Genomic DNA, 13,789 nt, shown 5'->3' on the forward strand with positions numbered 1-13,789 from the left:
CTGCTACCCACCACGCGGGGTTCCACTCAGTGTCCCAGGGCCAGGCAGCACGGTCCTGGGCCAGTGCCAACCCATAGCTAAATAGTCGTGGTGGAATTCTATCTTTGGGGCCTTCCCCAACGGCACCCTTTTCCCCAGGCTCTGCTCTGAAGGACATTGCTGGGGGAACTCTCAATCATCCATCATAAATGAGTACTTGTGGGGCACCCATCCCACCATGCGTCCAGCTCTGTGCAAAGAAGGCCACATGTGGGGGAGACAATAGAGGAGGCTGTCAGCCCCTGCCCCTGGGGAGACACACAGCAGAGAAAGACGGTCCTCAAAGGCGGCACATAACGAAGCATTGAACAAACCAGAGTAGGTGCCAGGTCCAGGGAAAGAGACAAACAGCACACACACATGCACACATACACATACACACATGTGGATACAGGCACATGCACACACACATACACACAGCCGGGAGGGGATTATCCTCTTCCGCGTATGGGAACAGAACACACCCCAGCGACCACCTGGTCCACGTCTATCCAAGAGCCACAGAGAAGGGCAATGACTTGCCCAAGGCCATGGCTAAGTCTGCAGGAGGCAGACGGGGCTGCTGCCTGGACTCTTGACTTCCTGAGAGTGCTATCGCTCCCGTGCTGCCCCCAACTCCTGCCCGCAGAACACTTTGCCAGCCTCATTGCAGCATGTCACAGCTGGCACCCTCCCCCCCCCCCCCCCGCCCCCTGCCATGACAAGCTTTGGAGGTGGGATTCTTGGGCAGGAGAAGTGTACGAAAACCCTCCCTCCAGGCTCTGGGGCCCCAGCTTCATGATAGAAACAAGGTCTCCAGACGGAGAGGGGGCCATACCCACTGGCCAATATACCTTTCCTTGCTGCCCATCAGAACCTCACATTTTGTATAATCCAGCAGGCCCTTTAGTGGAGACCACCAGGCATTCTACTTGGGGAGGCTTGGGGCCCTGCGTCAGCAGGATGGGTGACTGGACTATGTTGGGTGGGCACTAAATCTGATTTCAGTAACTGTGTCAGCGTCCTCATGACTGACTGGCTCCTGGTGTGAAAAGGATATAATCAGGGTCTTGCCCCTCTCCTACTGGAACAGGGCTGGCTATGACCACAGGCAGGTGAGAGGCTCTCCTGGAGGCAGGCTTCATTGTGGGGGCAGGCAACTGCTTCCCCACCCCCCCCCACCCCCCCCACCCCCCCCCGCCTCCAACCTTCCCCTCCTGGGACAAGAGCTCCTGGCTCCGAGCAGACAGCAGAATTGGGAGCCACAGTTTTCAAACTCTGGTGTCTTGGTAACTGCTAAACAATGCAGACCCCCAAGGGCCCCTTACCCCCATAAGATCTCCATTCAGTTGGTATCATACCTGGGAATCTGTATTTCAAACAACCTTCCATGAGGTCTAAAACAGAAACCCTGGCCTAGGATGTTCCTGCTAAGGCACAAATAAAGCTCCACTTATTTGTTAATTCTATGCAAATAAAAAGGCCTGGACACAGTAAGTGCTCAGTGATTTTGTGTTATTATTGCTGTTACTGTTCTTGTTAAGTGCAGGAAGGAGGGAGGACCCTAGGGCTACCCTCTAGCCCTTCCCACTTGCCCAGACCCCAAGACCTGTCCAGCTGTTGAATTAAGACTGAATTGAGAGAGGGCAGTTTCATAGGATTAAGAGCAGGTCAGGTGAGCCTCATATCCTCCATGGACTCAGCCCAAGGCCTCCTGGCTTCCATGGGAGTCACAGAAGGGCCAGGAATAAGGCTGAAATGGGCTCTGAGATCTTTTTAACCGAGATCAACTTCTCCAGCAGGACAAGGAAGTGGGGTACCCGGGCTCACTCTCCAGACTTACACAGGAGGCCCCTTGCCTTGAAGAGGCTGTGGAGGGTGGGGCTGCCTTCCTGTCCTGTGGCAGTGACTGGGACCTCAGTCCCTGGAGGCATAGACTGGAGGGTCACCAAGGGCCTGGAGGGTGACAGGGAGAAAGAGTGAAGCTCCCTCCCTGGCAGGTGAGGGGCAGGCCCTGGGCTGAATCCCTGGGCACTCCTGGCGGGGACACTGGACAGCCTCCTTCACCATGGGGCTGTGACCTCAGCTCCTCTCTCAGGGGTGACTGGCTGAAATCTGCACTGGAAAAGGGGTCCAGAAGGCCCCAAGCCTGTGCTCCTGACTCAGGAAGCAGGCAGCCCCAAGACTTCAGCCAAACAGGAACCCCTGAAGTCCCAGCCCTGAGCAGGGAGAGTGAACACAGCAGGACTGGGGAGGGGTGGAGGAGAGGGAAATGGCAGGGAGGGATCGGAAAGGCAGCTGGGGGAGTTGAAATATGCAGATGGAGAGATGTGCGTGTGTGCGAATGCCTGGAGAAAGGAAAGACCCGGAGCCTCGGGAAGGAGGGAGCCTGGGGAGCGGCCTCAGGAACCACTGGGGAGGATGTAGTCTGAACCCCTACCCGGCTGGGACCCCACCTGGCTGGAAGGCGAACTCCAGGGCTAGGGATGCAGGGCTGAGGGAAGAGAGCCATTGCACCTGCCTCTGAGTTGGTGGGATTATGGGGAGGATGGATCTCCCAGCCCAGGGACTAAGACCATCTTCCTCCTCAGGAGGGTAGAGCTGGAGTGTGAGCCCTCAGCCCAAGGGAAGGGGCAGTGGAGAGTGAGGGGAAGGGGTGTGTGTGTGTGGGAGGGGTGCACACCCTCCGTGCTCTGGGTTGGGGGTGGTGGCTCCTCTGCTTCAGACTTGAGACTCTCTCCCTTTTGGTCTCAGAGACAGGGACACCCGGACAAGCTGGGCTCCCACCTCTCTTATGCCAGCAGGAAACCTGGGGACCTTGTCCCCGAGTGCTCCTCCCAAGCAGGCAGGGCTGAGGCCAGAGGCAGAGCCAGCGGGCCCCAGCCATGGCACCACCACACCCGCCCCGCGACAGCTTGTCTCCCTGCAGCCTCCCAGCCACCACCGCACACTCCCTCAGCACTTGGAGCAGTCTTAGTTTGCACTCCATTAATTTGCAAGTAGGCTGCTTTGTAAGTGTTCTTTTGTCTTCTTCCCCTGGCTGTCCTGACTCTCTCACCCAACTGGGCTCCCCCACCAGCCTTCTGGGCAGAGGCCCTGCTGCTAGCACCCCTGCGTGTGGAAGGCTGCAGGGTGCATGCTGGAGCCCCTGCAAAGGCTCCTAGCCCACAAGGTGGTGAAGCGGGCAGTGCCAGCATTCCCTGGGTGGGAGACCGCGGCCGAGGGACTCTCTCCTCCACTAGCCAGGCCTGAAAGTGCTGGAGCAGGAACCTGGATTCCGTTTTCCTACCAGGAGCCTCAGCTGCCACTGCTGTGCGGCTCGGCCCCTCCTACCACACAGTCCTGGGGTTACCCGACAGATCTGAGGTTAGTAAGTCCTTGAGGGCACAAACTGGGTCTGGATATTGCTGAGGGATCCTGGGCTGGACTCTTTCTCCTCCCCAGGGACCCTCTCAGGAACTTCAGAAAAGGACCCACCAAACACAAGGCTGCCAGAACCAAATGGCCTCCCTGTCTCCGCCTCCCTGACAGACTCAGGCTCAGCTCTGAGCTGAGCCAGGCACACAGCCTCTGCGCAGATCCTAGGCCGGGAGGTTCAGAACCAGAACAATCCCACCCAACTTCCCAAAGCTATTTAAATCCCCAAACCAATGGGACACTAACCATCACTCCACTCCACTCCACTTTCTGCAAACCCAGCTCAGATACCAACTAGAAAGGCATCACAGATGTTTCCCCAGAAAATTCCAGGCCTGGGGTTCAGTAGCTTTGAAGACTGAAGCCCTGCCTTCCTCATTTGCCTGGTGGTCTCCTTGTGTGTACTTGCGGTCACCATTCACGAGGCAGCTACATACACAAGGGCCAGGGGCACCAAAGCCATTGCTCTCCCAAGATCTGTTTCTTTTTGCAACTCCCATACAAGATTGATTTTCTTGAATCCTAGTGCTGAACACGCCACACCCCTGCTCAGTTGCCTCCCACGACTCCCCCTCTTCCATGGTGAGGAAGGGATCATCTCTTTGGCTGGACACAGGGCCCCTGATCAGCTGGCCCCAACAAGCACACTTTGCTTCTGTCTGGTTAGACTCCTCAATTTCCCGCACAAAAGACCCACACCTTGTCCAGAAAGCCTGCCTTCCACAGAAGTCCTACCCTGCTCTCAGAGTCAGCTGCAGCCCTTCTCCTATGGACCAGCCTTCCCTGCTGATGGGCCCATAGTGCTCCCCCCGCCCCCCCTCAAGGTCACCTTGGGCCCATTTACATACTGCCCAGCCCCACCTGCAGCTGACTTGTGTACGGGTCATGGCCATCTCTTTTATCAAAATACAGGCTTCCTGAGACCAGAACCCCACATCTGCTCCTCTCCTGTCTCCATGCAGGGCAAGACCCAAAGACATGTGGATTATGCGATGTGATCTGAAGACCCAAGGCAGCCTGTGTGGGAGGAAGAGCCAGCATTGCGGCTGTGCTCCTGGGCCACTCCTGCCTCTGTCGTTTCCTATTGGAGAACTATAGGCAGATGGTATAACCTCTTTTCGCCTTGCTTTCTTCATCTGTGAAAAGGAAATGTTACACTTACCTCACCATACTGTTGTGATGGTTAAATGAGATCATTCATTCAACAAACACTAAGCATCTACTACGTGCCAGCAACCGTGCTGGATGCTGTGCAGGGCAATAAATGACACGCGTTTACTCGCCTCCACGGAGATTGCATTCTAGTGGGCCAGACAGATGATAGACAACGAGATAAAGTCTGCGATGTCTCTAGGTGCTATGAATAAAAATAAGGCAATGGACAGAAAAGGGAGTAATGGTGCTGTTACCTCGATGGGGTGGTCAGGGAGGGACTCTTTGAGAAGATGGCGTCGGGGAGAGACCTGGCTGGGAGAGGACTGGCACTCAGGACACGCTTAATAAATGTTAGCTGTTATTACAATTCAAATGGTGGGAATAGGAAGGTCCCTAAACTGATCTAGAGCCCCAGGTAGGGTGTCCCCAAGCCTGTCTTTATGCCCTGAGGCACCCCCTCCTAGGCTAGGCCACCAGGAGAGTGGGAGTGGTCACTGCCTCCCTCGTACTTGCGCGAGCTCGGGGTCTGCACCTCCAGACTCGTATTCACCTTGCTGCCCCCACTTAGAGCCCTTCTCTGCTCCTTGCCATCCTCCCAGACTCACACTCATCCTCAGAGCCTGCCCAAGCCTGCGTGAAGGTCAGCTCTGGCTCCTCCCTTTGTCCCCTCAGCCTGCCCTTCCGGCAGCATGTCTGTCTTCACAATTCAACGTCCTGCTCATTAATTATAGGATCACTCTATCGTTGCTCATATTGCTGTGTTCCCTTATGTCTTTATAAGATTTGTCATGGCAAATATGTGTTCTCAGAACACGCTTCTGCAGAAGGCAGGGAGGTTAGTACTATCTGTATTTTAAAAACGAGAAACTGAGGCTCAGTGAGGTATTGAGTTGCTTCAGGGTGGATGCCTGAATAGGGTGGCCCTGCCCCCAAATCTAGTCTTCCTACCACAATCCTCAGACTCTTTTCACAACCAGTCCTGCACTGTGCACCAACAGAGCACATGTACACACACACGTGTGCACACACACACACACACACACACACACACACACACCCCAGAACTGTCAGCTCCTCAGGACAGGGCCAGTGTTGTCCATCTGGACATCCTTCCTAGCACCTAGCGCAGGGTCCTGCAGAATAGAAGTCCGTGAACGTTCACGGCACGATTCCAGTAACACTGCCCAGGAGTGTCTGAACAAACGGGCAAGGTGGGCTGCCAGCCACTTCTGTCCCCTGCCCTGGGCCAGCTGGTTCCTCTTCTCTCGCACCCTCCTCCCCAGCGGTGGCCCCTCTCTCCTGGCTGCCCCAACTCACTTCTCCAGCATGGACATGACGATCGGGGGGAGCACCAGGATGGGCATGGGGAGGACCACTCGCGTCAGCGCCGTCTCGAGCAGGGCCTGAGGGGCAAGCAGAGGCTGTGGTGAGCAGAGCTCCCAGAGGGTGGGGGAGAGCCACCTGGCGGTGAACCCCTCCCCTGGAGCCTCTAGGTGTGTGTACTGCTGCTAAGCACATCTGGCTGGCTGGAATAATTCATGGAATTGCTCACAAAGCCTTATTCCAAACAACAGAAAAAAGCCACCCCCATCTTCCCACCACACACATTTGAAAAGAGCAGATCCCTGTCACCTGCCACATGTGGGGGAGGGGTGGCAACACAGAAGCGGCCCCAGGAAGGGGCCTGTGCCCGGGGAGGTGCCTCGGTGGCAGGAGCAGGGGCTGGGGAGGAAGCATATGGAGGACTCGAGATGCTCTAAAAACAAAGCAGGAGCTGGAAGGACCAGAGCAAACAGCTGGGGCCTGCTGAGCCGCGTGAGGCTCTCGGTGCTGAAGGAGGACAGAAATTCTGGGATTTACTTCTTTTTTCTTTTTGACACCCCCTAAAGACAAAAATTTCAAAGATTCTGCCTCTCCTGGCTCTGGATGAGAGCCTTTCTTAGTGACGAGAGGTCAGCTTTGCGAGCGGGAAATGCTTCTGCTGAGTGTCTGCTGTGTCTCCATATGGGGTTAACTGGGTCCTTGCTCTGAGGGCTCCCCTGGGATTCCTGGGGAGGCAGGGCATGGTGAAGGCAACAGCTCAGAGGCAGTTCTGCACTCTGATGGTCACTGTGGGGAGTTCCTTCAAGGCTTGGGCTCCTGGCCCTCAGAGAAGTGCTGAAGAATGCTCACAGCTCATAAGCCCTGGGAGCCTTCCCCTAGACAGCAAGGGTGAGGGGTCCCTTGCTGTTTGCATCATGAGGAGAGTTACCGTAGTCGGCTCCCTCTCGGCACATCAGGGGAAACACTAGGGTTGCATGGGAGGATGGGGTTGGGTAGGAAACTGAGGCCAAATCCCCTTCAATGATGGATAGGTTCAGGGCTGAAAATGTCTTCCAGGAAACTAGGTCTGTCATGATCAGCCTCTGGAAGGCCTGGGAGAAGGTTCCTCCAGTCTTCTGAACAGGTGTGGGAATGATGGGGGGCCCAGCGCCTGCACAAGAACCCGAGGGTACAGTACCGGCACCGGCACCCCCAGGCCCTCTGCCCCTCACAAGCCTTGGATGGGCACTCATGTTCTCTGAGACCAGTGGGGAGGGGAGGGCTGGGACAAGGAAAGGGTTCTTCCCACCTCAGAGGATTATAGAGAAGGCCTCACTGACGGAGGTGAGGCTTGGGGCCCATTGGGAAAGCTGATAAGGGACAGCGGCTGGAGAGGAGGAGAATGCTCAGGTACTCACAGCAGACCCTCCATGCCATCACTCAGGCTAGAGCAACACCGGCCACTAATCACCACTAGGATGAAGGCTGGGAAAGCATGGGGAGATACACAAGCCGACTGGAATTTTCTAAAAAATTCCAGTTGCTGAAGTAGGTGAGGCTGATGAAATGAGAGGTGAAAGATGGCCTTCTTGCAGCAAGATATTCTTTCCCCAAAGCCCCACCTCAGCCACACTCGGTCCCCAGGGAGGTGCCACCTGCAGAAGTGCCCATTAGCACAGAACCACGAACTACCCGCTCCCATACTTCCTCTTCTTGCCCAGGAGGCTCTGAAAGCCCAGAGAGCAGGGCTCTAGGTCCCAGGGTGGGGGAAAGAAAGCTCTGGAGGGGGGGGGGTCTCCTCTGCCCTTTCCAATTAACAGATCAGAGAAGCCAGGTCCTGAGGGGCTGGGACAAGAGATGGGATGTCTTACAGTGGTGACGAGAGGGGGGATGGAGAGAAGGACTGTTCAGGGACAGGCATGGCTGGGGCCAGACCTGGAGGCCCTGGGCTCATGCAGAAGGGAGGCAGGGTGGGACAAGGAAGGCAGACCAAGAAGACAAAGCAAAGGCACTATGCACAGAAGCCCCTGAGGAACAAAACCCTCTCCCTGTCGCTGGCCTCTCCACTGGCCCCCTGAGCCTCCGGATGACCCACATGTCTGGCTGCAATCTTGGAGGAGCCCACGAGGTTGCCATCACCATCCAGGACATCGATCCCTTCCTCCAGCTCCCCGTACCGCATCAGGACCACGTTGCAGATGTTGGCACTGGCTGGAGAGAGAGAGAGGGGAGCAGGGGAGCAGGAGTAAGAGGGGAGGATGCCATTCTAGCTGGTGGGGCAAAGCCACCGGGATGCACCCAAGCCTCCCTGTCCCAAGCAGCAACAGTCCTGAGTTAAGGGCCAAGTCTGCGTTCAAATGTGGTGAGTGAAGGTGTGGTTCTGCTGCCCATCTGCCCATCAGCCTGCTGAGGGATTTGGGAGCCCTTGATGGCCTGGTGAGCAAAGGTGGAAAATAACCTACATGAGAAGAGGAAGGGGGCAGTGCTCAGGAGCTAGAGAGCAGAGCTATCAAGGGATAGCTGCTTTCCTTTCCTCGGGGGTGGGCCTGGCAAGCAGGCGAAGTGAGTGCCCCTCTGGGAGGGCTCCCTGGCTTGAAGACACCTCACCAGTGCCTGATGTTCCATCACCAGCAACTCAACCCCTCGGTCTGCCTTTCCGGGCATGTTCTCGAAATGGCAGCCCCCTACCTTCAGCCCTTTGCTCCTCAGAGTGAATCGGGTTCCCAGAGATCCGCTTCTCTGACTGCAGGTGCCAGAGCAGGCGGGAACCTCAGCACTCACCCAGCGCCTCCCCCTCATCATATGGACGGAACAGTGAGGCTCAGGGGAGGGGGGTGACTTATCTGAGGTCACACAGCAAAGTGGGACAGAGCTAATCCTTTGGGTGCCCCGGAGATGGGCGGGTTCGGGGATAGGGGGCAGGGGTGGGTCAGGGGGAGCTAAAGGCCGACCTTCTCACTTCACATGGTTGGGTTCCCTCCCTTGGCTAGGAGATCATGACAGACCTAGGCTGAGGGGAGGGTTCCTGGCTCCTCCGTTAGACACCAGATACCAGCATTTGGGGGCCACCCATCAGCTGGTGACTAGCCCCAGGAGTGTCCCTCTGCTCCTCTCGCCTGGAACTCATGGAGCTGGACCTGGGCCTGGGGCAGGGCTGGTGTGGTGCTGACCTTGCCTGACCTCCTCCAACCCTGTTCCGGGATAAAACTGGGGGGACTTGAGGGTGGTGGGCGGGTGGGGAGTGGGGGGTGACAAATGTAGAGGCCGCCTGCTTCACTCCTCCCCCAAAAGCGCCTTGCTGTGTTTAAAGTTTTAATTTTTGCTAATTAATGTCAATTAATTTTGTATAATGAGTGTTTAATTTTGGGGAGTGTGTGAGCCTGGGAGCGACTGCAGTTCTGGGCTGTGAACGCTGATTAGCATCAACACCTGCTGCTTCCCCACTCCCTCCAGTGGGGGGGCACTAGGGTTTGGGGAGCTGCAGGGCTGCAGGGCCTAGTGGGCAGGTGCAGTGGGAGGAGGACCACAGATGCTCCTGGTGCCCGAGCCAAGGCTGGGGAGCTGGCGGTGAGGGCGCTTGCAGCTGGGGGACGGGGTTCTGCAGGTGAGGGGCGGCTTGAGACCCTGGGGGTCTCTGAGCCTCAGTCTCTTGTTTCAATAAAGTGGGGAGGTGGAATAAACAGAGGGAAAGACCGAGAGGCTCTGCAGTCTTTGGAGAAGAAAAGCAGGAGACCAAATACAGTTTTAACATGTATTTACAGCACATATGCCATCTCTGAGGAGCTCTCGTGTTTCCACACGACTCTCAGGCACAGTGGTAGCCACGGGCAGACCTCTTCTGCACTGGGTCCCTCCTGTCGTCACAGCATGCACGCTCACCTGACTTACACAGCCAGGGGCGATCTTGTGGACCTTTGGCGAGCTTTGGAGACATTTCTGATTATCGCAACCTGGGGCTGGGGGGTGCTGTCATCTAGTGGGTATTGACCAGAGGTACGCTAAACATCCTACAACGCACGGCCTCCACAGCACGGAAGTACCCGGGCAAAAATGTCAGTAGTGTTGACGTTAGGAAACCCTTGTCTTACACACACGTCCAGAGATTGACAGTAGTAGGAAGGTGAATCTGAGGTAAAGGAGAAGTTGGGAGCCTGGCTCTGGGGCCAGCTGGGCTTGAGTTATAGTCCTGGCTCTGAATCTCCCCCTCCTGACCTCCAGAGGTGAGCTCCTGCCAGCCTTGGACCCTCCCAGGGTTCAGGTCCCAGAAGGGTCCCCAGAGTGGCCTCGGGAAGCGGACACCTGGCCTGTGTGTTAGTGACATGCCCTCTAGTGGCGGCAGGAATACTCTGCACCCCTCACACCTCTGGGGCTGCCAGGCTCCTCAGTTCCCAGGAGACCCACAAAACCACTGGAGAGGATCTTGGGGTTTTCTGCCCTGAAAGGAATCTATCTCTGCCCTCTGAGAACCCCTTACACCACTGCCACGGCACCACTACACCACCGCCACCACGGCGGTAAAGGCAAGGCCAAAGGAATGTGGTCCAGGCAAGCAGCATCTGCCTGAAGTCAGGAGCCACCGGCTCACTCTGCAACCGGAAGCGGCCGCCCTTACCAGCCTTCCCCAGATATAAGAAGAGGTGCTGCGCTCAGCCTCTCTATGGGATCTCTGGGCACCGGCTGAGCTCACATAGATGTCAGCTTCTGCACCCACTCCCCCACCAGGTTAGGGGAAGCCAGGGACTGCTGAGACATCTCTAGCCCCGTGCTGTGTGTGTGCCCAGGCAGAGGAGACAAAGACAAGAGTATTTGGAGGCGGTGGTCAACCAGCTCCAGGCTCATGGTGGCATCTGCTTGCTCGCTGCAATTTCCAAATGTAAAATGAAGCCACGGCAGATAGAGCAGGACTTCGGTTCAAACACAAAACCACTTGGCATGAAACATAAAGCAGGAAAAGAAGTGAAAACCCAGTGTCCCTCCCCTCAGACAGCCCCGCCAGGACAGTTTGGGCACGATAAAGCTCTCTCCTTATCTAAGCTGCCTGGATGGGAAAAAAGGGAAAACCCTGAAAGCCACCCTAAAATGGTGGCACCCCCAGGCTCCTCCCTCAGAACGCCCACACTTCTCACTGCCTACTCAACTGGCACACGCCCTGTAATATCTTCAGTTGGTGCATTTATTGAGCACCCACTGTATACACAGGTTACTAGCCATTCTCATCTTTGAGCAATGAGAACACCAAATGAAATTCAGTGATTTCATTTCCATGATCTCGTCCAGAACTTCCATTTCTGCCGCATTCCTTTCAAGCCTCCCTGGTCCCTCCCATCCCACTCTTGGCAAGTCCAGCTCCCAAGTCATGAGCACTGAGAGCCTAAGCAAATGAAAAAGAGAGAGAGAGAGAGACCAAACCGTAGGCCATGGGTCTTCTTTCTAGCACACCAGCAAGATCTATTATTGACAGTATCAGCAGGTTAATTAAGCAGTCTGTTAGTGATAATGTTAAGAAAGCTGGCACATTTTCAACTCAGATTGACACCATTCAAGACTCAGGCATAACTGACATTGGAGAAGCTATGCTAAGAGATGTCATGGGATTAGAGAGAGAGAGAGAGAGAGGAGAGAGGGAGAGAGAGGGGGAGAGATCGCTTCACGCTGATGGCAAGCTCAGTGTCAAGTCCCGGGGAAAATATGCGCTTGACTGCTGCAGATGTTCTCACATCAGACCCATCGTGATGCAAAATCATGCAGATTGTGAACAGCTAATGAAGCACCCTGTGTAAAAGGGACAGCATGGGGAAGAAGAGCAGTAGACAGAAAGGCAAATGTGCAAAAAAAGTTCTCCAAAAGACGACTATGGGGGAGTGTGCCTCTGATCCAGCACAGGAACAGACACATAGATCAATGGGGTTAATAGTCCAGAAACACACCCACCTGTAGGGGAAATGAGTTTGCAGGAAAGCAGTTCTATCAACTCACAGGAAAGGACCATTCAAACACGAAGGTGAAGCAATGGGCTATTGGGCTATTCATTTGGGGAAAACAACATATCTTAACTCCTTGGCTCTAAGATGGATTCCCCCATGTTTTAATGTTTTAAAAATCCCAGTAGGCCTTACAACGGACGTCGGGGTGGGGGAGAGGAACCCTTACCTGCTCCCCACCACAACTGCCTGTGCGTGTGTGAACTTTGCCACGTGGGGAGGTTCGTTCAAGTGTCACCTCAGCTACCCAGAGCAGTCTGCACAGAATTTGAACTTAAACTTAGATTCCTAATTGTTGCCTAAAACATCTTTTTAGAACTTACACTATAATGGAGCACGGACATGAAAAGTTATTGTACATGCAGAAGATCGTCTGCCAGATACCAGGCAATGCAATTAAAGGCAGCAGAAATTGCCAAACCATAGATAGCTACCCTAAAGAAATGCTTGCCCATATGCACAAAGAGACATTTACAAGGATGTTAATTATAGCACTGTTTGTAAGAGCAAATAATTAGAAACAACCTAAATGTCCACCATTAGGGAACTCACATGGGAAGATCTCCAAAACAAACTTCTATGAAAAAATGCTACCGAGTTGTGTACAGGATGATTTACTATATGTAAAACCCCATAATTGGTACACACGCACTGTGTGCCCATAAACCCCCAGGTAATGTTTTAGAAGGTTCACACCTCACACAGTGATTTCCTTGGGAAGGGACCTAAATTTAGGAATTAGGGGTTGTTGAAAGACTTCCACTTTTTTTTTTTACCCTGTTTTTCTAAATACCATTTGAATTTTTACAATGAGAATAGAATCATGCTTTACTTGTCTAAAAAGTGAAAAGAAATTGCCAAACTTCCTAAAGTGGATCATAAAAATTTGACAGCCAGCAGGGATCGGTGCGACCTACTCACCGTTCCCACACTTCGGTATCTGTATGTGAGGAACTTCCTAAAGAAGCTGATTAACTTCAGGAATAGTTTTTCCTTAAAGTAAAGGAAAAAAATGAAACCACAAGTATAAAACCAACTAGGAAATGCAGACAAAAAATTCGCAAATTCTTTTACATGCTTTCAAAGCATACTGTCGGTTTTAAAGTGGCCAAAAGGGTCAAGATTACAAGCAGGGTTACAAAAAACAGTGGTGGGCGTGACCCTGTGTTTAACAACCGATGTCCAAAAGAGAAGTGGAAAAAATGAGGAAGGCTCAGACTCAAACTCTGTGACATCGAAGAAAGTGACTTGGATTGAATGTGTAGTGAAGGCTTGTTTATTCCTCCACACGAACAGAAAATACAGTCCTCTCCTCTTCGGAAAGGCTATTACATTAATGCCCCTATAACTGAGGCATCTGAGCATTGAGAAATACGGCAGTCAATATCTATGAATCATATTATAAGAAATGGGAAACTGAGAAAATGTATTCTATGTGACAAAGAGCGGCTACTACTCATCAATAGAAGGTCATGGTGACTGACGCCCAATAACTATTCTACCCCCAGAGGATTAGTCTTAACTAGTTGTGATAATCCTTCCCTTGCCAGTGATTGATTGAGGAAGGGACATGTGGCCAACCCTAGCCAATGACAGATGTCTGCAGGGGACTTCTGGGAAAGGTCTCCTCTCATCCAAGAAGCGGCGGCAGGGAGAGCCTCCTGTCCTCTGGGCAGTGGTGGGTCTGAATGTGGTGCTTGGAGTTGCTGTTACCATTTTAGGACATGAAAGGGGCTAGCCCGCAGATGAAGCCCCCGGCAGAGCACAGAGGTGGAAGGAAGGGCCATGGGTGCCTCACTCGGCACTCGCCCTTTGTGAAGTAATACATTCATTTTTTTTTATTTAAAAAAATTTTGGGGGGCACCTGGGTGGCTCAGTTAGTTGAGCGTCCAACTTCAGCTCAGGTCATGATCTCA

The 13,789-nt window shown here is 53.9% G+C and overlaps 1 protein-coding gene across 13 annotated transcripts in view; it reads right to left on the reverse strand.

The window, feature by feature from the left end:
- The window catches only part of SFXN5 (sideroflexin 5), a 117,022-nt gene that overhangs the window by 19,318 nt on the left and 83,915 nt on the right, over positions 1-13,789 (reverse strand). For 10 of the 13 annotated variants that reach the window (XM_042932681.1, XM_042932682.1, XM_042932685.1 and 7 more), the window contains 2 exons: positions 7,988-8,103; positions 5,908-5,993 (listed from right to left, as the gene is read on the reverse strand). The exons of 1 other annotated variant lie outside the window; for it this stretch is intronic. In XM_042932681.1, the coding sequence (XP_042788615.1) occupies positions 5,908-5,993; positions 7,988-8,103 (202 nt within the window). The remainder of the gene's footprint in view (positions 1-5,907; positions 5,994-7,987; positions 8,104-13,789) is intronic. 2 more of the 13 variants (XM_042932691.1, XM_042932687.1) reach the window with 1 other exon arrangement.

This window comes from Panthera leo, chromosome A3 (genome assembly GCF_018350215.1).
Source record: "Panthera leo isolate Ple1 chromosome A3, P.leo_Ple1_pat1.1, whole genome shotgun sequence".
NCBI classification, from domain to species: domain Eukaryota; kingdom Metazoa; phylum Chordata; class Mammalia; order Carnivora; family Felidae; genus Panthera; species Panthera leo.